Source organism: Phaethon aethereus (genome assembly GCF_964289735.1).
Source record: "Phaethon aethereus genome assembly, chromosome: 1".
NCBI classification, from domain to species: domain Eukaryota; kingdom Metazoa; phylum Chordata; class Aves; order Phaethontiformes; family Phaethontidae; genus Phaethon; species Phaethon aethereus.
In genome coordinates this window covers 147,746,746-147,774,674 of record NC_138575.1, presented here as the reverse complement: position 1 = coordinate 147,774,674, position 27,929 = coordinate 147,746,746, and the positions used below count along the sequence as shown (strand labels likewise).

General features: G+C 35.0%; 1 protein-coding gene across 1 annotated transcript in view; it reads left to right on the top strand.

Moving 5' to 3' along the window:
• Window positions 1-27,929, top strand: part of VWA3B (von Willebrand factor A domain containing 3B) — a gene marked incomplete at both ends in the record, with an annotated part of 70,766 nt that overhangs the window by 20,538 nt on the left and 22,299 nt on the right. The window contains 14 exon segments of the mRNA XM_082014294.1: window positions 991-1,107; window positions 4,031-4,227; window positions 4,883-5,037; window positions 6,862-7,000; window positions 8,242-8,373; window positions 11,476-11,574; window positions 13,808-13,990; window positions 15,414-15,541; window positions 17,002-17,180; window positions 17,840-17,977; window positions 19,093-19,132; window positions 19,253-19,409; window positions 23,608-23,726; window positions 26,714-26,764. Of these exon segments, the coding sequence (XP_081870420.1) occupies window positions 991-1,107; window positions 4,031-4,227; window positions 4,883-5,037; window positions 6,862-7,000; window positions 8,242-8,373; window positions 11,476-11,574; window positions 13,808-13,990; window positions 15,414-15,541; window positions 17,002-17,180; window positions 17,840-17,977; window positions 19,093-19,132; window positions 19,253-19,409; window positions 23,608-23,726; window positions 26,714-26,764 (1,834 nt within the window).

Below are 27,929 nucleotides of genomic sequence, written 5' to 3'. Positions count from 1 at the left end.
CATGTCTTATCTTTTATACAGTGAAAAACCACTGTATATTAACTGAACCACTAGATGATAAGATATAGTTTGCCTTGTTCAGCATCTTTATGTGCAATTCAGTAATAGGTTGTAATATGCAATAGGCTGTAGTCTGCATTTGTGGTAAGGATAGCACATGATTCAGTTTCTTTTACATTTGTGCTGTAACGCTACACACAGTTTTTCTGTATTGTCCTGTATTGCAATTTAAACTCTGAGACTAACCTAATTTAACACATTTTTTAGTAGTTTATACTGCTTAGGTATACATGGTGCCTCAATTTTAATAATTGTACTCTACTAAATAAATACATAGTTTATTTTTTTGATCAAGACAAATATATCTATTGAGATTAAGAAAACCTCGTATCAACTTCATCTTTGGGTTTTTCCAATTTTTTGAGACTATAGCCTGATAGTAAAGCGTTATTTTTTTAGAGTTTATTTATGAATGTTGAGAATTGTTAGGATGAAAATAAAACTTATCATAGCAAAATTTCACCACATACTCTTCAGGAAAATAAGATTTAGCTTTAAATAAAGGTATTTATGTACTTTAAGGACACTGAAAGAGTTGAAAATACCTTCTCTTTAAAGTTTCAAAGTTGGGTCTAATATTTGGAGTCAGCTTTTGCAATGAAGTCCAGGTGACAACATGTGAATTTCTTTGCAGAGTTTCCTTATTATTATTCAAGAGTCTTAAAGATTATTTGCTTCCATTGTGGGAACAATCTGTGGCCAACTCTGGAGGTTACTTCCACCAGGCTAAGCACCTCACATGTCCTGGTGCCAGCTTTGAGCCCTTTTTTGAAGTCTGTCAAAGAACAACACTTGTCACTGCAATGAGACCTCAAGAAAACAAGGTTATATGACAATATCTGGATAAACCCAATGTCTTTGCAGTAATTGAGGAGTCATAAAAAGCAGAATTTTTCTCAAAATGTCAAGTTCTTTTTATTTCTTTTGCAGTAGTTGGTGTCCGTGAAGATGTTTTTTTGATCTGGAAGGAGTTGGAGGAAGCCAGGAGTACACTGGGACAAGTTCAGAAAATTTTATCAGAATCTGACCAGCTTGCTTCTCGAGATGGTATCATTTATGTTTCTTTCAAGAGATTATATTATATGACCATTATATTCTTGATCAATCTTTTATTTATGAAGAGTTTTGATTACATGTCAGTTTGGGGATGATTTTCTCAGATATGTCTATATACAGGTAGCACCTATACTTGGCATCTAAATTTAGGGTCGCTTAAAACTTTCTATTATAAATCTCTGTTTACTACTGATTAAACTTGCTGAACTTTAACAGCTTAGGATGAAACACACCATTTTTAGTTCACTGGTGACAAGGTTTAGAAATTGCCTAGATTTCAATATACTGAAATTAATTTTTTGTGGTCTCTGCCTAGGCCAGTAAATATTTACCTTATGCTACACAGTGCTGGGGAAGTGCCTGAGCTCCCTCCCATCATGGTCTTCTTGGGATAGCCTCCAACCCAGCAGCTAGATCATTCACCTAAAAGGGAAGAAGTGTGGATTTGAATTCTCTTAGTCGAAGGTAGAGGACTGGAACTGATTCTGGATGAGTGCTCTGACAACTCTTGTGTTAAGAAACATGGAGGAACACGCACATTTGTTCATTAAACTAACAGTTCCCACCATTATGTTTGGCCTAGAACACGATCCATTTGCTGTTCTGTGCATATTGATTGGATTGAGCCCTACTGAAGACAGAAGCATAGCTGGTTTCTGAATCTCTGGAAGACTTAAAGAGGGGATGGTGAGATGCTACTCAACCCTGCTAAGATGGAGGTGCTCTGGGCATGCTCTGGAGCAGAATGATCACACTGACAAGACTTAAATACTGAAAACTTAGGAATCTGTAGAGTCTGGGCAGCTTCAGTGTTGGACTGCAACTGAGGGTGTGGATTTTCAGGATCATAGCTGTGATTGTCAGTGCCTATATTCTGCATTAGTCCCTGGTTTTAAATTACTTACAAGGTGCCTGGTGGTATTTTTTGCATAAGTTGATACAAGATTCGGGTTGAGTTAGTGCAAGTCATCAGTAAATTTGTATAGCTCTGGTATTGGTTTTGCAATGCAATTATTTTTGCTTTGGCTAGATGGAGGCTGGGGCCAGATGCCCTTTTTCTGGATGACCTTCTGAGGTCAGTTGGTCAGTCACCTGAACTCTTAGCGGTGTATTGTAGGGTGATGATGGTGAAGATTTAAAGATGGGAACTTTCTCTGCCTGCACTGGACTTGAACATCAATAACATAACTTTGAAGGACTTAAGCTTGAGTTTATTTTTTGGTGAAGATGTAATACAGTTTTTATACTGATATTAGCATCTTCTGAATTAGCAGGACTTCCCATATGAAGTTAAACAGCTATACTGTGATGCACATGAACAAAAAGACCACAATAAAGCTGCAAGGGCAGCCCTAATTTCAGTGTTTATTTATGTGCTCCTGACTATGCAGACTTAGTGTTCTTTTAGTGTTAGTCTTCATACATAATCACTTCATAAATAAATTAAAAGAAATTAAATTACAATGTGATTTATTTTGTCAGTTCTTCAGCATTATTTGACTGTTGCCCATTGATCCAAATAACTGCAGTCTTTCTGTTTGCCTGCACTTCCTGGTTTTGTCTTCCTGATCTCTTTAAAATGCTCTGCTGCAAAATGTAGTTTGTTCTGAAGATTGCAATGTTCTTCAGGAGAAGAAACAGAGAAAAAGAGAGAAATTTTATGCTGATTCTCCACATAATGCATTAGTTACCTGAACTGAGGCATGACTTTTTACGTAAAGCATGCGGAAGACAGAAAACAAGTTTTCTTTTTAAAATTATGTGAGTGCATTTGTGATACTTGCGACACCGGCTGTCCTAAGGATCATGAGCAGTCAGAAGGCAAATGTTTCCACATGAACAGACTCCAACCCTGCGCCTGCCCTGATGCTGGCTGATCTCTATGTTTGTTAAGGCAGTATATGTCTCCATAGGTTTGTTTATAGGCTCAGGATCTCAATACTGTTGTTACTGTAGCTGCATCTAAACAAGAATAGACATTTATACCACCTAGGTCCACTGAAATTAAAGTGTGACAAAATAAATTCACCCTGCTATGAGACCCACTGCTGGGTCATTTGGTTTAGGTGTAGTTTATTGAGCTAGTGATGGATGAGTGTAGAGCCCTGTGTTCTATTACCAGTATCCAGAGATGTGCAGTGCCTCACCTTAAGATGGTCTTTAGAAAATTTCTAAGACAATATCACATAAAAGGGTAAACATGAGAGCAGTCGTACCAGATCAGACAAAAAAATATTCCTGTTTCTTTCAGTATCAATAAAAAATGCTAGAAGGAGGGTGTGGAACTAGAGAAAATGTTAAGACGGTACATAAGTGATTTGTGGCTTGGGATACATGGTGCAATATTCAGCATATAAAAAGGCAATATTGCAGAGAAACACAGTAAAATCTCTTCTAAAGACATTGTAGTTTGCCTTTTACTTTAAATGTCCCTCTCTGAAAAAGACCAATGGCAATGTTAACCAATGTTCTCAACTGTTTTTTCAATTATATTTTTGTTGTTTCATTTTCTCAAATGGTTTTCCTTGAAGTTAGATATCTTATACAGGAATCTTTTCTGGCATTTTGTAATTCAACCAATATGAAGGTTAACCCAACCTTCATACTACTAAGAATATTCCTTTTATGTGTTGAATCTGTAGCTATTTATCTTCTTCACTCTCTGTCCTCTGATGGGTTTGTTCCAGTTACGAAGGAATTTGTTGCGAAGAATCATCTGTTAAGAAAAAACCCACAACCAAAGTAGACAATATTACAAATCAGTCAGAAATATCTGCTCACTCCAATGCTGTCAGTGCAAGTAGAACAAGTTTGAAAATTTCGACCTCAGTATGATAGCCTGTGGTTGAAAATAGCATATCCAAAATGAACCATGTTATACAAGAGATTTTGTTTATTTTATTTTCTTTATTAGCAACCAAAGCTGGTCATCCATTACAAAGGCATACATCTGACAAATATTTGACTTCTGAGAAGTGGTTGCAGAAGTATGGCTTGAAAGCTCAGAAGCTCACACTGTATGATGCACTTGCTGATTGTACTTTTCGCCATGCAGATGGGATTGTTGACATAAAAACTAAACCAGGGGATGAATCTTCACAAACTGATGCTGTGAGTATTGTTAATTTTCCTTCATGTCCTGTGAGTTGTTAGATTTTTCTTTTAAAGCTTGAAAACTTGACTGATAGATGAATTTATGATGAAGTGTGTGGTCTGTTTTTTTGTAGTTTTTGATAAAATCAGCTTATTAGCTGATTAGGAAATCCCAATTAGCTTATTAGGAAGTAAGAGTATTTCAAAGGGCTATTTGAAAATGACTGTTCCCAGGACTCTTACCCGTTCCACATATAATTTGCAAGGAAGAATCAGGACTGTCTTAATCAATGCTTTGGTTTTCTATGTATTTGTGTGGGATAGGGCAAAGATTGCTTGTCATCTTTATTTTTCTTTAGAAGAAGTGTTAGTCTCAGCTACTCCAGTGTTTGCAGGTTCTTAAGTAAATTTGGATTCATTTGTCTTCTATTTGTTTTTCTCAAGCTTTACCATTACACTGTTTGGTAAGCTTCTGTTCTTGTTAGCTACAAGAATAAAAACAGTTTCTATTGACTTCTGCTGGGAGCAAATTCTGTGACTACCCTATCCCATGTCTATTTCTGAACCTGTTCATGTACAACAAGCACGTACCTTTGAAATCTGTTTGCCAAATCTTAAAGGCACTGCAAAATAATGTGTTTTGGAACATGAAATGTGTATTTCTTGGCTGTAGGAGACAAAAAGGAAGGTAATTCATGCAAAATACTGTGATAAGTTTGTACATACCTTCTGGAAAGATGGATCTGTAGTTCACATATATGTTAGTACAGAAAAGTATAAACAGTATGAAGAGAAAATGAGGACGGCTCTCAGACAAGTGGAAGGAAGGTTAGTGTTCTGTCATGTAAAATCAGATTGTATTATTTTACATTGGTGTTGATATGTTTGACATTTACTGTCATAATAAGCTTAAGTGGTTGGTAAACTGCCAGTAGCAGTACTAAGCCAGAAAGCCATTTTAAATCAGAATCTTGTGTGTGGGATTTCTTAGTAGCCACTTAAGAAAACTGATGAAAGAGTTTTGTCTTTTGTTCTCCTGCTCGAACACAAATGTGAAAGTCAGTCTGCACATTATTTGAAACACTGCTGAAAGTGCCAAAAAGCATCAGGACATGAGGTAACAGATGACTTCTAGGATCAGCAGTAAAACTTGGTAAACATTCATCCTGTGTTCCTAGGATCTCTTGTGATACCTCTGACATCAAGTAGCACAGTTTGGCTTGTGCCCATAATGATAATAGTTATGTGCCCTTTTTGCAATTTTATACTGAAGACAGGTTTGAACAGTCTAGATCAGAGTCAGGGCATGAGCTATTAAGTAATGCATGTCATCAGAAGTTCAGTGCTCAAGCTAGCTTCGTCGTTTACTTTTCTGCAGCTGTATAGATACACTCCTAGCTTTTGTAGGACATCTAAAAAAAAAAGGCAATCTGAGGGTCTAATTCACCTGTCCTAAAGATGCCCTAAAGTAAATTTGCTTTCATATCTACATTAGGAGAAGAAGGAAACTTTGAAAATTGTAGAAAAAAGTTGGATATTGTAGAACTGAGAGAAAGAATAAATGTTGCCCTCTGTTTTGTATATTAGGACAATGAGATGTCTCACTGAAAAAAGCAGGATGTGAACTTTCATCTTATTGCTGCTTCTCTAGCAAAAGCCTGCTTACATTTAGCAAGGTCAGATGGAGTTTTGTTATTCCTTTCAGTTTATCATCATCTTGCTGTATTTAGGATAACATTAGCATACTGTGAAAGGAAAATTTGAGGTAAAGCGTTTTGGTGGGTATATATTTTTGAAATCCAGGCTAAGATTATGGGTTTGCTGTTTTGAATGGTTCATCTCGTTGTTAAAAAGTCTTGGTAGACTTCGTCAAACACTTGGGGGAAATAACTAATGGCAAAATAGTTGTAATAGGATCCTTTAAGTTTCTACAATGTCATTTTTTTAAACCTCTGTGGAGATGAGTAGTGTTTTTCCCAGGGCCATTATATTCCAGTTGTTAAATGTCTCTGTTTCAGACAAGTAGTTTATGACTCTCAAGGGAAATCAGATTTGGACCTGCTGCAGCCATTACTGAGGAAATGTTCTTGTACACAGCAGTACGTATGCACGTATTTAACTGGCAGGCATGTTTAAATTATGTTTAAAATGTAAAACTAAGTCTGTATTTAAGTCTTAAGCATTGAAGCACCTGTATTATATTAAGACTCTTCAAAGTGCTCAAGTTCTTTGCAGAATAGGTTCTTAAGTGGTTTCCTGAAAAGGGAAGCATATTAACATACACTAAAATGATTTCCTGAGTGCAAGCTGAAGAACAGTTACAGGGGCAGTAGTTATAGTGACTTCCACATGGGATTTCCCAGCTCAAACTACCTTAGAATTGACTTTATAAAGGTGCTGTATTGCTTTGTCTATTTATTTTGTCTGTCTTCTACTGAAACTAGGAAATAAAAATGCCTTGTGTTGTTTTGTAGAGACAGAGGATTGGTTCATCAAGGCCAATATGCTGCTTCTGCCAGTGACTAGTAACAGGTGCTTAGGAAAAGAGAACAAGAAGTACAGCAGTGATACAAAGAGCCTTCCTGTTACAGTCTGATATGCAGAGCTCCAAAGATCTTGCAGATCAGGTTTTGATTTTTTTTTCTTCCCCAGGATTAAGTGGCTTCAACAAGGAAGCAGAGGGCTATTTGGGAATGTGTTTGCAGATGATGTCTATATCCTTATTGATACATCGCAGTCTATGAAGGACAAGCTGCCACTAGTGAAGGAGAAAATATTTCAGCTCATACAGGTATGATGAACTGATGATTCTGAAGACTGAGGAGCATTTTAGAGTTAGGCTGATTTTTTCTGGATGGTCATTACTCTAATTTTTTTTTTTTTTTTTTTATTTCTATTTCTTTAAAATATTTTTAAAATAGCAGCTTTATAAAAATATTTTGATTTTTCTTGGTGTGCTCATTTTTCAGTTAAAATTATTTTTTCCTAATTTGTACAAATATTTGAAAAAATCTGGAGAAAATGTTAAAAATTTAAAAGGCTTAAGTAGTTCTTCTTTCCCTCAAGCCACCTCCCTCCTAAAAAAAAGAAAAGACAAAAAAACCCAACCAAAAACTATGCAATGAAATATCTTTTGGCATTTTATTTTTATTTTTAAGCAGTGTCATCCAATTCCACTGTCACATTGTGATTTGTAACGTGCGTTCTAAATTCACTTTCATACTTTTACAATAGAGAATGTAGAATGTTTTGAACTTGCTTGCGCCTTACAGTGACTCAGAACTTTGCAAACAGACTTGCAAAGTGCAGGAGTACCTCAAAAGCAGTAAGTACTGGGAGACACACCTACGACAGGATTTGTCTCACCTAGTTTTATAAATGTACAATGATGTCAGCTAAGCTTACATTAATATTTGAGAGGAACTGGCACTGTTAAAACATGATTCATCTTAACTTTTTTAGACCCGAGAGGAATAACTGACAAATAAAAATTCCATCAGTTTGGCATTGATAACAATCATTAGTAGGGCTAGAAAATTTAAAACTACAACAGAGAGGTTTTTGAGTTAAGTGCATATGTGATAGGATGTAGTATGATGTGAAGGAGGTCAGATCAGCACTAGAAAATTATTAGATGCTGTGCCAGGTTTCAGAGGTAGCTGCACAGAAATGATGAAGAAAGGGAGGCAAAGATTCCAGGCTCTGAAAGTTTGTACTAAGCTTGCACAAATCTTTCACTTCGTATATTCTATCTCTCTCTTGCTCTCCTAGACATTTGCTGTTCAAGTAGTTTGGGAAATATCAGTAAATGGAGACTTATAGTGGAGAGTTCAAGTAATCTTAATAAGTGCAGGCAATAATCTTCTCTGTCTCTGTATGTCTGTCTGTATACCGTAACTGAATATTATCATAATTTATTGTAACCTTATAATCAACTATACAGTAATTAAAACAACTCCTATTAGTGAGTATTTCAGGATACAAGTATTCTTTCTTTAACACTTAGTAAAATTCAGATGTTGTCTCTTGCAGGAACAATTGAGATACAAAAAGAGATTTAACTTTGTGAAATTTAGTGCCCAAGCAGTGGCATGGCAAGAGAAGCTTGCTGAAGTTAATGAGGAAAATTTGCAAGATGCTTGGCTTTGGATAAAAGGGCTTGAGGTAATGTGGAAATTAATTATCACGAAGCGTGTTTGTACAAAGTTATATTTGTGTCTTCTCTTTCTGCATGACTGGGGTATTTTTGGATTGACTAAATATTTGACTTGAGTAAGCTGAAAATACAGTTGATGTATAGACTTCAGTAGATCTGAGTACAACATATTATCTGTGTCAGGTGTAATTTTTAACAGTGGAGCTGTTTATAAGACCATATTAATTCAACTCGCAGCCTGCTATGTTTAGTAGCCACAATGCAAACATTGGTCAATTTGATTTCTGTAGGAACCATGACAGTGCTCAGACCCTGTGTCTAAATTGGTCACTCTTGCTACAGGGCTGCTGCATTGGTGAGGGCTGTCACTGGCAGACTTACAGCTCAGAGGTAATACAGGAAAATGGTGCCACTGAGCTGGAGGAGCATTTCTAGCCCCTTTTGGTGCATAAATAGCTGACTTTAGCCTTCATAGGAACGAGGGCAAACTCAGACCAAACATCTGTCTATCTATCTACCTAATACTCTTTCTCTGACAGTGGCCAAAATCTGAACATTTTTCCCTGAAACAGAGTAGAAATGCTTGTACTCAGCCACAGTCAGCCACCAAGCTGACTGTAACTGTCAGCAGCTTTAGGACCAGTTAATGTGTCAAATGCGGACAGCAATGTTATGAACACAGGACTCAAAATCAGTCATACAACAGTACAGATGTACCCCATGTTATATTTTCTAACATACGAAACATTTTTATATAATAAAACTATTCAGCATTAAGACAGCTCTTCCTCAGACTTAATCATGAAGCTCCTGGGGATGAGGGAATTGGGGAAGCTACACAATACCTCTGAGACTACAAAGCAAGATAAATAACTCTCTATTCTCAGAACATACTAACAGACAAACACATAGGGAAAAGAAAGTATTAGTGTGGCCTCACTGAGTAGTTGGTGAATACTTACAACTGAGGTTAGTAAACATAATTTTACTGCCATCCTTGAGACTTGAAAAGTTGGCTCTGTTTAAGCCATGTGTATGTGGTACAGCATCATGCAAGTTCAGTAATACTTTGAACTACTATAATTTAATGCATTTGGGAATAGCCTTTTTCATCATTATTCATGAAGTTGTGAATTGTTGATTATAAATTTCCTTCTAAGTTCAGATCTAGATATCTGAAATTGTACAGGGAATGGTACAAAAACAATCTACTTTTTTCTTGGGGATGACATCTCCTGCTGACCTTTTAGTCCGTTTAAAGCAGTGCAGGCATAAGTCTGCAATCAGAAAGCTGGCTTTACAGTGAAACTGAAATGAAGACTGCCTGGAATATTAACCAGAGTAGATCCTTTGATCACATTTGATACACTTTGTTCCCAGGATGCTGAATAAGGAAGCTGAGCTATAAATAGTAACTAACTGTTCCTTAAAAATCCTGTAGAGGTGACAGCATTTAAAGTTTTGGGGGTGATTATGCCATGTAATTGAAGCATGTAAACTTTGTTTAAACACTGATAAAAACTGTTTATTTGTAACAGTAGCAACTGAGAAATCTAAAATTAACAGCTTTTACCGTAAGGTACGTAGTTATTTCCCTCATATCATCAGCATCCACAGTATTTTCCCATGATATAGTGGAAGAAGTTGTTTTTTTTCAAATCAGATCAAAACTATGTACCATTACTGAAAAGAGCCAGGATGGCCAATTTACACATAATAATGAGTGATGTGTGCCTAAAACTTTATAATGCTTACCAAAACATTAGGAATATTAAATATATTTAGCACACACAAAAAAGACTTAGGCTAGTTATTTCTTATGAGTGGGTACTGGTAAGGATTGTTTGTGAATTAGAGGGTAGGGTTATAAAGCATCTGAGCTATCTTGCTGCCTGGCCCATACATTCTTATGCAGCCGTACAGAGTCCCTCTCAGAGTGTACCTCCTGTTCCATTTCACCTGATTTACTTTCTCTGCCCTTTCTAATAGAACTGTTTGCTGGAGGGATGAACTGGAAGAAATTTTAACACAATTTATAGGACTGAAGAAATAATGCTATCTCTTAATGTATTTTTGCATGTATGGGTCAATGTTAGTGACTTATATTTATCTTCTGTAAAGCATTCTATGTGTGGATCCTGAGTCTCTTCTCAGACCACTACAATCCTCACTGCCCTCCAGGGTGGTACTCAGGTGTTACACTAGCACAAAACAGACTCATATCTATTCTGGGATTTTGCTTTGTCCCCATTAAAAGACTGACACTAAAACTTGATGAAACTCTTTTCCATTCTGATAAAATCTCACTTTTCCCTTAAATGTGGAAAGTTTTGTACACTGAATGTTTGAAAGGTGGAAATCTGAAGATGCAAGCTGTCATTTCTAGGTCCTTATAAGCCATGAAATGCATTTTGGTGAGTTTAGAATTGCATTTAGTCTAAAAAGATGAAAGACAGATCATGATCACTAAGTATGTGGATGACACAGAAAAAGTATTAGTATTACTTAAATATTAATTTTTAGGGGGCACAGTATTGCTTTACTGTGTGTTTTTTGTTGTTACAGCTAACTTTTGCGCTAAAAAATAAATGATGTTTACACCGATGTGCTGAGGGGGTAGATGTGAGATAGTCTGGAAAAAAATTGTTCAGAGAACCAGGAAGTTGTTTACCTATTTTTGAGGAAAAAAAATTGTGCAACTCTTTTGTGGATTTTTTTATTTATTTGATTAAGTAAAATATATATTTCAAGGAAGTGCGATGAGTTGGCAATCAGAAGCAGCAGGGGGAAAACAGAATGTATCTTTTATCTTATATCTTCCTATTTGTTTATAGTCTTTTAGTGATTGCGTTTGGTTTTACAGCTTATATTGCTGTTGCCAGTGTGTTTGCAGAAGCACTGAATACCGATTTGATACCAATTTATACTACTTTGACACTTGCTTTGATTTTTCTAGCTATTTGACATAAGTACTTGCACTGTTTTATTACTCATTTCAGTTCTGTAATATCGCTTGAATCAGTACACTGTCATTATTAATTTAAGAACAGAGGCAAAGAACTATTAGTATTTATAGCTGTTTCTTTGTCTTTTTATTTTTGTTTTTTTAGGTTGGAAGTTCCACAAATACACTCAAAGCTCTCCAGATTGCTCTTGCTGATACTAACACTCAGGCTATTTACCTCTTGACTGATGGGAGACCTGACCAGGTATTTCTGAAATGAGAAAACACAAAAATGCAGTAGTGTGGTGCTACAGTGATGGTGTCAGAAAGCTGAAGCAAATGTATGAGATGAATATCATACCTGCAGAGCTGAGTCTCTTGGAGGTTGTCATAATATTGAAAAATTGTGTCTGAGAAATGTGCTGTTTGTGAAAGGATTTTGATTAGAACTCTCCACCCACAGTCCAGTCTTTAGTGCATGATAACTCATGACATTTCTCAGGAGTTGTTTTAAGGATCTGGAATGGATTAAACAGTAAAGCTTTATGCTAGTATCAAGGTTAGGATTTGTGTTAAATAAAATGTTTCCCTAAATTAGTACAATTATCTCATGAATTAAAAAAAAAAAAAAGATGATCCCATGATATGGTTTGATTTAAATACTAAACCCCTGCAATCTTGTGTGGTGGTTTGAAAACCTAAAAAGAACATGATTGATAGCAAAATAAAAAAAGCCCCAAGTTTATGTTCAACAATTTTCCCCAAAGAACAAATCAAATATCTAAGTAGATACCCTCTTACATTCTGCTGCAGAACTTACACAAAGGTTATGTCATGTCTGAGGAGTAAAGGCCTAATTATTAATTTGCATTATTTTCATATAAATGTTACCATTAATATTGTTCCATTAGGTACATCATACTCTGTATGATTCCATTTTTATCCTACTGAGTCAAATTTGATCTCATGTAGGTGCAATTTCTGCACTTAAAGCAAATCCAGCAGTCCGGAGTTGCTTTAAGTCTAGTTTTAAGTGGATAACGAAATCAAAAGTATGCTTTTATTTTTGAGTATGTTGTTACCATGACTTAAAATGATGGTATTTCATATTATATCACATTATTTAACACCAACTAAAAACTGTGGAAAAAAACCACTTTCAAACTGTAATGCATGGTGAAAACTAGAGAATGGCATTTTAAAAAGACTTTATTTGCCCTTGAATGTTTAGCTTGGTTGTAATGGCAGGTATGCAGCAAAATCCTGACTTTACTTAGATAAATAGCTGGGCTGAAGGCCACATGAAATTAATTACTGAAGCATATCCAATAAATCTAGGATTCAAAAAGCATCATAAACTTGCAGAAATAATTTCTTTTTACCTTCATCAGGAATATGGGCTAAAGGCCCATTTTTCTTTTTGTTCTGTTTTTCCTGATAAAAAGAAAGTGGCCCACAAGGAAGGGTGGATTTATATGCTTCAAAATTATTTGAATATCAAAATGGAAACCTGATTTTAAATTAGCAGATGAGAAACTTTGACTCACATATTTTAATGTTGTTTTTAATTTTAATTTTAATCATTGATATTTTCTAAAGACAAGTTGATTGTTATTGGCTATCACTTGTTAAAATTCAGTTTACAAGTGATTAAAATCTTCGCATTGCTTCATACTTTTGCTAGCTAGAAGCATGTATTAATGAATAATTTGGCTTAATGTACACTTATTAAGTTTCTTAATTTTAATATTTTTATTAAGTTAGGAATTAATAAATACTTAATTTATTTTAATACTTTTTAGATGAAAAATGACCAAGATGATTGCTTTTAGCTATTAAAGTGCAACAAACAATTGTATTGCAAATATCAGGAGAAAGCTACATTTATCAAGATTTATGACAGTACTCCGAACCGAAGTGTTATCAGAAGTTAGAGAACTGAGTCAATAATTTCTTTCTACCAGATGCTTCAACATTTTTAGACATGGTAGATCTTTTACTTTCTCACCAAATTTTTGTTTCTTTATTGGAGGAGGAACACTAGCTTTCCTATTTGTTCAGCCTCTATGTTGTCTCCTGATATTGAATCAACTTTTCATTGAACTAATTTAGCTTACTAAAAATATCAGCAAAAATATACATCTCAAAATACTCAGTTATATACATCCAGTGATACTAAACACCGACGTAGTAGTTCAGCTTCCTATACTTTAGTAATTTCCTTCAGGACTTCAGAAACGATGAGTACTGATTATATTATAATTTACATTTTATTTTATTAGAGCATCCTTAATGCATTGTCAGTGTTTCAATTCAGTTTTAAATTAGCTCATTTTATATCATTATGAAATAACAATCCATATAAAATGTATGCGCTTAACTGCTGTATATCTGTCTCTAATCAACAGTGTGACTGATTAAACTCTTACAAATTCTCCATGTTTTGATAAATACATTTCTGGATGCCACATATATAATATACATTTTTTGATTTTCAGCCCCCCGAAATAATTTTGGCTCAAGTCCAGCTTCATCGTAAAATTCCCATCCATACTGTATCTTTCAACTGTGATGATATAGAAGCTAATAAATTTTTGTATGAACTATCTACTGAAACAGAGGGACGATTTCATTATTACAACATTTATTTGACTGATCCTGATGCTCCAGATTTTATTGTTGTGAGTATCTGAAAATAACTATGTTTGTTTCTTCATGCTATTGAAGGAACCACCGGACTCGCATTAATGTGATTTCATATTACAATAGATAATCAAAAAAGAGGGTTAATCTTAGTCAGATGTGAAGTGATGTAAAAGTAGTGAGCATGACATTTTTTGCTTATGAAAATTTATTAGACCACAACAAAAAAGCCCAAATACCATGCAAAGTACCTTTGTAGTGCGACTGTTGCAAAAAAACCTCCCAAAAACCAAACCCCCCAAAACATATAGACCAAATTCAGCTTTGGAAGAAACATGCTTTATCTCTGCTGTCTCAGAAATAAGTTACTGTTTAAAATGAAACTATGGTTTGTATCCTGTTAATAAATGAGGGAATGCAGAGCTGAATTTGAATGATTCTATGAATTTTGCTACAAGTTTGCTCTACAATAGCCACTGGGGAGAGATCTATGAGTAGAATGGCTAGAATAGCAGTGACCTATCAGGCGTGACTAAGCAGCGCAATCTACCAATCCCTAATAGAAAATTTCTGAATAGACTAACAGAAACACCCGTTTAAAGCATATTCTTGTTTTTAATTAAAGTTAACAGTTAATTAGTTCCACAAGTTTTAGAAATGGTAGTAGTGGAACAATCAGGAACAAGACAGTAACAGGAAATTTAGAACTTTGCAGACACCAGTTAGAAGGAAGATGTGAAAATACTCCAGCTCTTCAAAGATATCAGAGAGTGTACTGGGCAATTTTGGTGATTCTGCTATGTGGACTGTGTGACAGTGCGTATGCTGGAAAGATGAGGACCAGAGTCCCTGTGGTCCATCTCCAGACTTCTGCCTTGTGGGAGTTGTCAAGGGATCATAACTGGAATTTCCTTCCTGTTTCCTGCTGTAGTCTAAATGATTCCCAATCAGTTCCAATGTTTACTTGAAGAGTATGCTTTTTACTTTGCATTTTTCTGGGACAGTGTGTGATACAGCTGTGATCTGTAGAATGATGGACAACAGTTGTAATGTACATATATTTTATTTATTTACTTATCTATTTGCTTGCTTGCTTGGAATAAGGGAAGCTACTGACCTCATTACATTCTTCAGAAATATGGCTGTTCGTATCTCCAGGGGTAACTGACTTGTTAGGGAATGCTTGTCCTTTTTCTAAAAAGGAAGAATAATTTGAAAGGCTGTATTGCCAAGCACATTTTAATCTTGTTTTCTGTAAGCTTGTTCATATATACTGAAAGTGAACAAAACAAACTTTGATTTAGGAACAGAGAGACTACCTGAAAAAGTACACAAAATGATGCAGCTGTCCTAACGTGAGTCATTATTCAAAATTATTATCAGAGCTTGCATAGTTTCTGTTCAGAAATGAAACGTGTTTAGGAGTAATTATAATAAAACATTTGATTTTCTTTTTGTTAGAATGAAGACATACATCTTTTGAAAAGAGAGATTGAACAAGGAGAAAGAGACCTAGAGAAAGTGAAGACCTTTCATGCTGAATGTCTGATGATGGATTGTTATAATGGAGAAAATGATCCAGAGAATAAGTGTGTCCTCATACTGCTATTACGTTAATAAGAGATAGGAGCTATCCATTACATTTCTTCTTTTTCATTGTCGTGCATTTTTAACCTCTGACATTCTCCTCTTTTAAAAAGACAGGCTGTTGCTTTTGTTTTGTTTTGTTTTAAACAGTTACAGTAACGGAAAAGAAAAATCTGGAAAAATACACTAATACTGTATTGCCTGAAACAAAGTTAGCTCAAATATCTCAATAGTCTCAAATTATTAAGAATAATTATAGCAAAGAGGTGAAAATATTTTTCTGTCTCCAGCACATGGTTAAGTTGCTCCCTCTGACCTAGAGAATTCATGAAAAATTATTGTCCTATTGGTAGAACTGGCTTGGTACTTCATGACTAAATTGCCACTTCTTGGGATATGCTGATTGAAACATAAATTACATACAAAGGTATTTGTTTAAAAGATGGCAAACACCATGAATGAAATTCATTTTACTTCTTTTCACGTTTTTGATTTCACAATGTGTGTCTGTACGTTCATGCCATATTCATCCTTGCTTTTTATCAAAAGATAAGTAATCTCATAATTAAAAATAGTTTCAAGTTCAGCATCAGTTGAAAAACATGTTGAAATCTCACAGTGCCAAGAATGACCATTCAAGTGTACTGAAGGCAGGCTCCTGAGCCACTGTGGAATAGTTTTCTGCATGTCTGATTATACTGAGTTTCTGTTTAGGAAACAAACACAGACCTAGCTTCAAACATGAATTTACTTGTAATCTCTACAGGAGCATAGCCTTAATAAAAAAAATAGCTTCCGTGGTGCCTTATTTATCTGTGCAGTAATACTACAAAAGCAAAAAAAAATCAATTTTTTAAAACAGAAGTCCTTTGAAAATAATAAGTTAAAATAAAGGTATTTAAAATAAAGAAAAATAAATTAGAAGTGGAGAGTGCTGTAGAACGATTTCATGTGTGTGGAAGGGTAAGTAGGATGTCCAGTGTAAAAATGCAGATAAGTGTTTATTTCAGAATTTGCATATTTTATTTTCTATTAATGCTGGGACATAGGTATATATGTGTATGTGTGTATATATATATATGTGCATATATATGTGTGTGCATGTCACTTGTTTTCATTTTTGATGGTAGGTTTACTCTTTCCCCCAGGATTCAAAGTGGCTATTACAGCACATTCTGACCTTATTAAAAATATACGAGAGTGTTGCCTTAAAAGTAATGAACATCTTTTAAATAGACTAAGAAACGACTTTTAAATAGTTTAAAAAACTAAGAATATTTTAACCTCCTTTGAAGTCCCCTTTGAAATGCAGACTAGGATAACAGAGAAAATATTTTGCACTGTTGGAAGCATTTGAAATGCTTATTTAAATTACCAGAAGACTTCAGCTTAGCATTTTTTAAACCAGTGATATATGTTTGAAGTAATTTCTTGCTTGTTTCTTCTTTTTGTCACTTACAAGCAGTAATCACAAGCAGACACGTATGGTGTCTTCAGTAACCGAACACATTGAAGAGCTGAGTACTGCTCTTAGCAGTAGGCCATGCTGTGCTTCAGAAGAGCCAGCACTGACACCACATCAGCAAACCTGGCAAACCAGTGCTGACAGTCCAGCCCAAAGGAAGAAAGCACTATATGCAGGTAAGACTAAATTGCACTGTAGTTGTTAGCAGAATTTATTCACTAACATGAAAAGATTCTGTTGAATATAGCAAAAAGCATCCCTCGTTGTAGGAACAAATGAAGCCTTTGCTGATTTAAATAACCATCTTTCTGAAATTCTAACTAACTTTTCTTCATTTTAACTTTTCAGCCATCTTACTTGTTTGACCCAAACAGACAAATGTTTGCTCATTTATGCTTTATCATATGATCTGTGATGAAAGAGTAACCATTTTGACAGAATGTTTTAAAAGCTCTGCAAGCAGTTTTTTAATAGTTGACATTAAACCCTTATTTTTTTTTAATCTAGGTAAGTATATCATTGGCAAGAATGAAAGGCTGATCTATGTTTCACTGGTTACAGCATTACTTACACTAACATTTCTCCTTATTACACCGGTAACACTACTTTTCTCTTTGAAGTCTGAAACCAAGTTTATCTGGCTGATGTGAAAGAAGCCTTCACCCTTGGGAAAGTACAAAGTACAAATTCTTGCTGAAGTAATTTTATGTTTGAGGTCTTGTGTAGGCAGTCACTTAAAAATTGGGACTGGACACCAAAGAGGAACTCAAAAATCCCAGGCATGTATTTGAGCAGTAAGTTAAGTCTTCCTTTCTTTCCCTTTCAACACCTACAGAGCAAACAAAGACGAGCCTGCTGCGAATCCTGAGGCACAGTGCGAAATCTAGGGAAGAAAGCCCAGAGGAAGGAATATCTCCTGAAAAAAAGAGTTTTTCTGTCAAAAAGGGCATGAAATGTACAACCATTTTCAAAGGCAAGTTGACAGAACAAGAAGCTCTGTGTGGGGCAGCTGATAACATTTCTCCTGCTGCATTTGTAACTAGCAGCACCTCATTTGAGGCAAAACTGTGCAGGCTGGCAGTACAAAGGACAAGAACGCAGCAGAGATGCAGAGAACTGGACATTGCAGGACGGTATTGTACCAAGGTCCTTACAGCTGCGGCCAGACTCCTGCCAGTGCCCAAACTATTCCGTTTACAACAGCTTAGTTATGTCCACAGTATGTGGCAGCTGTGATACAGCTATGCCTTTAGACTGCTGAAAGGATATCACAGTTGCTTCTTATCAAACAGAATAAATAGGACTTGAGAATCTTGTTATACAGGGATAGATTGTTGTTGTGATACAGTGATTTGTAGTTATGTTCAATGTTGAGGTTAAAGCTGAGAGTGATGGTTCTAATTCTGTGGTACCAAAGTAAAAGGAGTTTGCACTAATTTATTAGTATGCTTAGACTTACAAAAAACATGCTCTCTGGGACAGACACATATGTAGAGGCAAAAGTATTTCCAATGGGGCTTAGATGTACATCCAGATAGTTTTCATTTCTCTCAGTAATTCATGCAACTCTGAACTTTATGACAGGTCATCGAAGTTGTTCTAAAACCTCACCTAAGATTCTTAAAGGTGTTCGACTTTTTTACATTTCAGTGTCTTATTTTTATATACTTTTTATACAAATTTTTATAGTGGTGTACCTGAAATTGTCCACTCCTGGCCATCTCATTAGTGATAGTATTTGGTATCACATCTTGAATTGGGGAACAAACTGGTTAATTTTTCTTTTTGGGTTATAGGAAATAAATACATACAAAGTTCTTTTTTTTTAAATTAAATTATTCCCCACCTATTTTATAAATTTCCTCACTGATTAATTAGGGCTCATGAGGCATATAGTAACACTGATACTATTGGTCAAGTACCAAGAGACATAGGAAATTTAGCAGCTGAAATAGACATTATTGTGTAGTCTTTGTGACACTGCTAGTAGGCTCAAATAAAAACATACTATTATATGTCAGCTTATTTATGTATACTTCTGTGTACACAAAAAGTGTGAGATAATGAAATGCAAATGTTTTCTCTTAGATCTGAAAATGCAGAAAGCTGTGAAAAGGACATCTAAAAGGTATGTGGGTGCATATATAGATACATTAAAAAAATTATAGTTTATATTTTTCTTCTGTCATTTCAAACTTCTCAAATGTATTTCTACATCGTGCTACATCTGACAGTCTCTTTTTTCTAGTTCTTTAGAGATCTCTTCAGCTCTTTGGTTAAAGACTCATGGCTTGGTTGCTAGGCGACTCACCATCATGGATGCCTTAGCTCCTACAGCTGTCCCTCATGGTACCAAATACATCCCAGTTCTGGCCAAGCATGCAGTTTCTAAAGTATTTAATGAGGTAAAACTCTTACACTGTTTCAAAGCAAACATAAAACTCAGTAGTGTTTTCAAAAAGATTCTTTTATTAATTTCTATAAATATGATAATTGCATTCTCTTGTGTTCATTGTAGATGATTGATGTGCACTAAATGTATAATGCATATCTGAATGTTCATTCATGCATCATTAAGAAGATAAAACTGATAGTTAATAGTATTTCTTGCAGACTTTACCCTTAAGTTTTAGATTTATATATTTTTCTTTCACAGTTACCAGTTGATGGCAGTGTGGAGCCATCAGGTGTTCTGTAATTTCTTTTGAAAAGTATTGGCATTCAGTAATTAAAATTTAATTCCTATAGGTGTAGACAACTGTGAGATTCTGGAGGTGCAAAATTCATGGTGAATCGTGTGTCATGAAGCTCTAATTGTCATTCCATGTAAAGGAAATTCATTTTGTGGGAAGTTGCTCTAATTCTTCTTGTATGATACATCCCATAAAAGTCCTATGAATATGTTGCAGTTCATTTTAACTAATAAAAACTGTTTCTTTAAACAATACTCAAAGAAAAAGCTAAACAGCATGTGTTTAAATCATACAGGCAGCATGTGTTTAAATCATACAGGGTAAGCAAGGGTTTTGGAATAGGATGTGATATAGACCTAAGTAAAATATTTATAACGAATGTACACATTTGTACATTTTAGATTTTTCATGTTTGTTTTTTAAATTTACGATGGGAATTTTTGCTATAGCATGCAGACTGTGGAATCAAAACCAGATCTTCTGTAAAAGCAAGTCAAAACCAAGGTCTTTAAGGATTTTTTTGAAATGTGAGATTTTTTTTTGTGTGCAATAAAAAGATGGCTTTTTGTATCAAAAGCATTTAAAAACTGTACATTTTAATATTTCAGATGTAAAATAGCAATTTTTCAAAAAAAAATAAGATAATAAATGATTACAAAACTGTACAAAAAATCTACCATAAGTGAAATGTTAAGCAAAAGACATTGTGACTTTCACATAACTCTTATGACTGATTTCTGAGCGGTCATTTCTTTTCCAACCTTCTGAATACACCTACTAAGTAGAGCTCTTTCCACATTTTTCTAAATGAAGACTCCTTTGAATCCTTTCCAGAAAATCCTGAGCTGCATTTGAATGGCTGTTTGCAAAAACAGTAGTCTGTAAAACAATGATCTTTAAAAATAGTCAAAGCTATGATTCAGCAAGTGCTACGTACAGGTAGTTTTTCATGGCAGTTCGTGGGGGCTTATGGTAGTCTAGTTCAGGGCTGAATTAAGGTCAGTGTTCTTAGAATGAACAGCTGCTGTACAGAATCTAAACAGTGATCCATGGGCTTTCTTTAGAGTCAGGGGTCTAAACAAAATATCATGTATCATTTTTACCGCCTTTTTGTACCTGCTAATGCCCATTAGTTGTATAGAGATACCACTGTTTCTCAGGCAGTGGAAAATTTTTGTTTTATGTGTAGACATGTGGATTTTTCTGGATCTGAAGCAGAGTATAGAAAGGAAAAAGAAGGTTAGGGATTGCACCTGAGGTGGAACCAGTAGAATTAGTGGGCTATAGAACCCACTCTCCCTTGAGCTTCATGCCAACATATCAAAGAAAAGCAGAAAATAGGTTCTGAGACTAGACATAGAGCTTGAATAGGAGACATTAGCAAATTGATTAAGAATCTTGATTATTCCAGTACTTGAGTACTTGACTTTACTGAAGATAATAAATGTACAAACATTTCTGCCTTCTGAGATCTTAGTTTTCTTGGTGTGGAATGCAGACATCCTTGTTTGCTTTCCTGGGGATTGTATAATTCATATTTTCAGCCTTTGCTTGCAGTGATGATGGAGTAGCTATGAGCAGTTTTCTCACCTTGGAGATGCAGCAAGCAAAAGGTTTCCATGACAACTGTTCATTAACAAGAGGTTGACCTGTTGTTTTCAGTTCTATGTGACCTTTCCATTTCATCTGAGTTATTTCAAAGAGATTAATTTTTTAAACTACCCATCAGATTCATATCCATAAAAAAAAAATTGTTTGGGGGCTTGTCTAAATTATGCCGTGGTAGTTCTGGAGCAAACCTTCCATATAGAACCATCTGAGTATCTTTTGCAGATTATGGCATCTTAAGTACAGCTTTGCAAGTCATGGAGTTTTGACTCAATGCCTTGCTCAGAAGAACCAAGTTCAGATTCAGCCAACTAAAACATCTTGTTCAGTCTGAAATAAGAAGGATTTTTCTACAGTTATTGTGCTTTGTTTTTGTCTTTAAAAATTTGAAATTTTGGTTTTGAAGTAAAAGCCATTTTGAAACAAGTGAATTCTGTTGATATGAAAGTTTAAGTATTTAATTTAGAAAAATGACAAAGCATTTTGGCACTAGAAAAGCTTCCCTGTGATTTCTTTCAGCTGAATCTGTCATATTTTACTTGACTTTGTGCACAGTTTTCATTGCTTTCAAAGTATGCATAATATTTCAGTTTACTGTTTGCTAAGAAAACCTTCTGTTCTAGTTGTATTCTTTAATACAGTAATAATGTGTTTATGTTTGTCTGCCCCTCATTTTCTATTCAAAGTGTTTCATAAACTGTATTAAATACTCATTTTGCAAATGATGCTGTTTGTACTTGGAGTTACTCTGGGAATTTGTAAGGAGAGGGCTTCTATATGGTAAAGCCCTGCTGAACTTTTATAAACTTGGTTTAAGTAACATAGCAGTCAACAACCATGGCATTATGGAACTGGAAGATGGGTACTCTCAGTTCCTTGCCTTTGAGCTTTCAAACTCCACCTGGAAATGAAAGGTAGCCAGATTTCATGGCTCACAGCTCTGGGCAGAGATTTACCTCATCTGTCTCTGGCAAGATACTTCATTGACGTATTCCCATTAACTTTAGCTTTTAAGTGATCTTAAGGTTAATTTAATATGAGGAGTTTTGATGTGGTCTGACACTGATGTGACACAGATTTATTAATCAGAGAGAAGACATCCTCAGAAAGAGAGGGGAATATAAAATCATACCACTGCTCCTGAAAAAATGGTCATATAGCACTAATTTGGAATCCAGCTAGGCTGTGATAATTCAAACACAGATAAAACATAACTGAAAAATGTTCTCAATTAAAGTAATTTTGTTATTGTTTTATTTTCTGATTACTTGCCTTATTGCCCCAACAGGGGTTTTAGTTTTATTTAAATTGAACCTCATCCATCTTTTTGTGATCTGTATCCTGATCTCAGACAGGCACTTGGAGAAGCTTCCCACTCAACCATATGTGTTGAAGACATTTTTGGGAAGAGTAACATTCTCAGTCTTCTCCATTTCTTGGATTTTTTCTGTTTATAATCATCATCAGGACACTGATATTTAAAATAGCTTTTCTTATACAAACTGCTTAGTAATTTAAGAGGCTGAATGACCTAGAACTGAGAGATGGGAAGGCATGTTTCCTCCCCTCTGTCATCCTTTTCTACCTTTTTCTCTGCCTTTTGAAGATCTACTTGTAAGTGCATGACTTTCTATTTTATAATGAACTTAACTTTTGGAGGTGCCATACTGTGAGATTTGAAAGGTATTGAAGTTCCTGATTCTGACCAACCTGGTTAGGTTCCTAAGTCTTATTGTGGTTTATTAAGACTAATTTCAGTGAGCAATATCCACCTTATTCACTCTTTAGTGATCAGTGTGATGATAAAAAATGTCTCTCTGTCTTAATACTCTATTTCCTTAGAAAATATGGTTCTCCAGAATAGGAGTATTAAATACACTTAAATAAGTAACTATCACACCTGTATGCTAGAATTAGACGCTAATAAGTGTAAGAGAGTGTTGTTTTAAAACAAGTACAATCTGGAATATGGTCATTATCTAGACATGCTTGTCTCCCTTCTGACTGACCCTTCCATTATTAGAGTGACTTTTTTGACAGTACTGATTTAGTTAGAATTAACTAGTACTTAGGAATTTTAATTTACAACTTCTGCATAAAGGGATTGTATCATTTCAGAAGATTTTATTAACAGGATGGAAAATATGTCTTGATTCTGACATTTCTTTGGGGTGCTCGGATCTTTCTTTCTGCAACCTTTCAGCATTCCTTATGTCTGTGCTCCTTCTTGGACATGAACTCATGGACATTCAGTTATTCTGGTGTAGGATAAATGAAGTCTTTGTCTTTTATTATATAATAGGTGTTACCACTGGCCCATGTTAGCAACGACAAGAAGCAGATCACATTAATTAATCCTCAGGCAGTGAATCTTGATGCCTATAAAGAAAAGCTGGAACAAGCAATTAAATCCTATGAAAGGCAAGTCTACTCATCAGAAATTTATCATGTTTGCAGTCTAATTTCAGATTTTTTCTGAACTAGTGTATATTTGCTCACACATGCTTTGATCATTATTGGTAACTCTGCACATTGACACACTTAGAATCACAGAATCATTAAAGTTGACACAGACCTCTAAGATCATGAAGTCCAACCATCAACCCAACACCACCATGCCCACTAAACCATGGCCCGAAGTGCTGCGTCTACGTGTTTTTTGAATACCTCCAGAGATGGTGACTCCACCACCTCCCTGGGCAGCCTGTTCCAATGTTTGACCACTCTTTCAGTAAAAAAATTTTTTACTTTAATTCACTTTAATCTACCATCAACCTGTAGGAGAAATGTTTATTTTCTTAAAAAAAAAAAAAAAAAAAGCAGAATGAAAAAACAGATAATAGGCAAGGAGATAATAAATAATATGTTTCTCATATTATGTTTTTCAATGACAAAAAAAATACTATTTTTACTTTCTGTGAATAAACCTGAAAGCAATCTCCCCTGGGGAAGAATCCCCCCTAAATATACAGTAGTAGCCAGATTTTAACTTAAAATTAAACTCCTAAATCCGTATACTGACATTTAAATTAGTGGCCTGCTTTTTGCTGCCAGCTGCCTAGCACCTAACTATGGATACAAGAGTGTAATGGAGGCACCTATAAGATACTGACAATTTTTTTTAATTTTTTATTTGAGAAAGTTATGCATTATACTAATTAATTAAGTGTTGGTAAAAGCACATCAGAAGTAAACAGGACAGGGACATTGTATCACTAAGCTATTTCTTTCCTTAATCTAACTGTGTGCATTTTTTTGAAGGAATGCAATTATTTGACTATTAATGTCATTCAGTAAGCTCTCATAAGAGCTTTGACTAGATTTGTTTTAATAAATGAGATATCTTTTCAGGCTATTCTAATAACATTTACAGATGTAATTATTTTAGATGACCAAAAAAACGTTGAAGACAAGTGTTTAGTCTTTGCTTTTTTATGAATTCCACTGAGGCCCTTTAAGGTGGTTTTTTTTCCTTTGTAGCTCTATGATCATACCAGTTCTTTTTAAGGCATGTAATAGCTCTCTTTCATTCCCATTTCCTATTTCTAAATGTAACCATCTTTTGTGGTAAAAACAGAGAAATATGGTGTGCAAATGCTGCTTGCTATGTCTAATATTAATGGAATTCAGTGAAGAAAAACTCATAGAAATCTGGATTGGTCACTCGTTTTGACAGAAGGTTGATGTGGCATATTTTTGATAGTGACTTCTGAAAAAACATTCAAGTTTTTCATTGCTGTGCCATACCATTGAATATTTTACATTTATTGACTTCAATTTTGAGGGAAAGAAAAGTGTTTCCTGGTTAAAATCTGATGATCTTCTACTGATAGCATTTTCACAGTCTCCCTAAAACTTTGATGACTGGGAGTATGGTTTACTTAAGTTTACCCATAGAGGTCAATGAATCAGTGTATTTACAATACTAGTATTGCATTCCCTACTCCTATGAAAAAGATGTGTAGAAGAGAGATCTGTCTGAAGATCCTTGTAATTGGCAATATAGAAAAGAGTTCTCACTGCTTTTCCTCTACACGTGAAACAGCAACCCAGTCAAATTTATTTTGCTCTAAATGCCACAGTACTTTTCCAGTAATTGAATTTTGCAAAGGCTGCAGTTCAGCTTTGTGAATAGTGATTGGTCACAAATTTATTATTACATCTAGTGATGAGACAATATGTCAGGACACACAGGTTTCAAGAACAGAAGCAAGCATGACAATATCTTCCCCATACATAGATTCACCTTAGCATCAGATTTAGAGGGAGAAAAGTGGTGAGGGAAGAAATTTTGTGCTCTGACAAAGAGAAGATCCAGTATTGAAGCAAATAAACACTGGAAGCTTCAAAATATGTATGATCTTTGTATAGCCAAAGGCTGTTACAATTAGTTAGTTATGAGTGTGCACATTTAGAAGTATGAAATTGGCAGTGCAGCATGCTGAAACTGCAGATTGTGAATGAACTAAGTAATTTACATTCTAAAAATGCTGGGGTTTGGATTCTAGTAGATAAAATGAATCATCAAGAAATTAATATTCAAAATCTGGTCTTAGTGAGCTTTTTTGTACATGCACCAGGAAATCTGGCAAGATTGTTAAAAGCCTAATAGTTACAATCTGAATTTTTCCTAACAATGAATTTCTTCTTGTATTTACAAAGGAAGTTTGGAAACTTTTCTAGAATTACAGCAATTAGGATCATCGGTAGAGGTTTATTTCTATAGTATGAAATTATGTAATTGAGTGATGGCTTAATTGCTTGCAACGTTAATAGAGAAAATTGTAGGCTGGATGACCTAATAAGAGTTTATAATTTATGTCTAAAAAGCAAAAGCAGAAAGTTTAGTGGTGCTTTTAAAAGATCTCAGAACTGCATTGCTTTGGGATAATCACTTCTGTTTTTCTGTCAGTAGTTTTTCTTCATAGCCAGAGTTTAATGAAGTAGAAACCTGAATGGCACAACTGAGGGGTTATCTTAACAGAAAAAAAAAAAAATAGCATTGTTGTCCATGTGTCTTCAGGCTACAATTCTCTATAACTGTTTAATTGGAGGAACTGTGCTTACCTTAACTGGCATTTAGTCAGTTTTGTTATTTGATTTAGCTTGCTGGTGCTGAAGAGAACAATCCATAGAACATCCTAGCAGGAAGCAGCAGTGATTGCCATTAATCTTTCTATGACCCTGAAATAGTCATGTTGCTACTTGATGGAAGATGCTGTTTTCCCATCTTCTCTTGCAGTTGATAATTTCATAGCTGAATGATGAGGATACAATCTGATGATACAGTGCTCTTGGAGTACAAATCAGTGCAGATATCTTAAGAAACTGTTTATTTGCTAGTTTTGAGATGATCAGATGCACAAGGAACTGCGTTTCCTCAAAAACTGCTTTGCTTTCTTTAATAGGCGCCTAAACCTAGTTATTTGGAGAGCACTATCTCAGGAGGAAAGAGACAAGTAAGCTATCATCTTTTGGTTTTCTAACTTTCCTCTGAAAGGCAGGTCATAAATATTTCATACTTTTTTATCATTATTTCTGTAACCAACTGGTTTTATTTTCAAATATTTCATAAATATACCTTACTTTCAAAAATGTGTATGTGATATGGAGTAGTATTCAATTCTGGACCTCCTTGCAGTGCTGATTATTTTTAAAGGAAAGGACTGGCATTCCATTTGAATGGTGCTGGTCTCTTCTTAATCAGCGTCAAATGGGAGGGCCTTGGAAGGGCAGCATGTCATTGCCTTCAGCATCAAGGTAAATCTTCTCTCATCTGGTAAAGAGCACTTCAGTGGCTGCTTTCTAAAGGTATAATCGCCTTTACAGCATATGCTGGAACTGTATATGACCCTGGAAGTTTGTACTGCTTTTACTAGTTTGTTTCTGTATATTGATTTAAAAAACTAGTGACTGTATAAACAGGGGTGACATCAGCTAAGTTAGCATCTGTTTACTTCAGAGAATAAAGTGAAGACGAATTAATGAAAATAGAATTGGTGTGAAATATTCTAGGCAGAAAAATGGGAATGAAAAGTAGAATGCTTTTAAGAAGACTTAAGCTAATGAGCAAAAAATACACAGTTCTGTCAGGAGAACTGAAAACCCATTCTGGTGCAGAGAGGAAGAGAAGGCTGTTAAACAAAAGAACAGTGTATAATTAAAAAAAAAGAAATAGATGTCTGTTGATAGAAAATTAATTATAAAGTATAGAAAGTTCACAAGGTGCTATCCAAGATATTTTATTGTAGGTAACGTATGGCCAATTATGTCTATAAGGAAAAAAAAGTCCTAGCAATTGTACAGTCTGTTGCTAAAGGGGCATATTAAAATTGTTAATATTGGTGCATAGAAATTGAAATACTTGATCTATTTCTTTTCTAAATTTCCTATTTGAATGATCACATTCATGTATTACAAAAGGATGAGAACACACTTTCTAAATCATTAGTAATCTGAAGGGAGAGGGTAATGAAGTCTACTAACTTGGTCACAGGAGTCCTGAAAGAATTGGTTGAGGAGCTCTCTGGTTCACTAGTGTGTATTAAAAGGCCATCTCAGATACTAGGGCAATTCAGATTTACTAGAGAAGTGGTAATATTGTGCTTGTGTTCAAAATGGTTG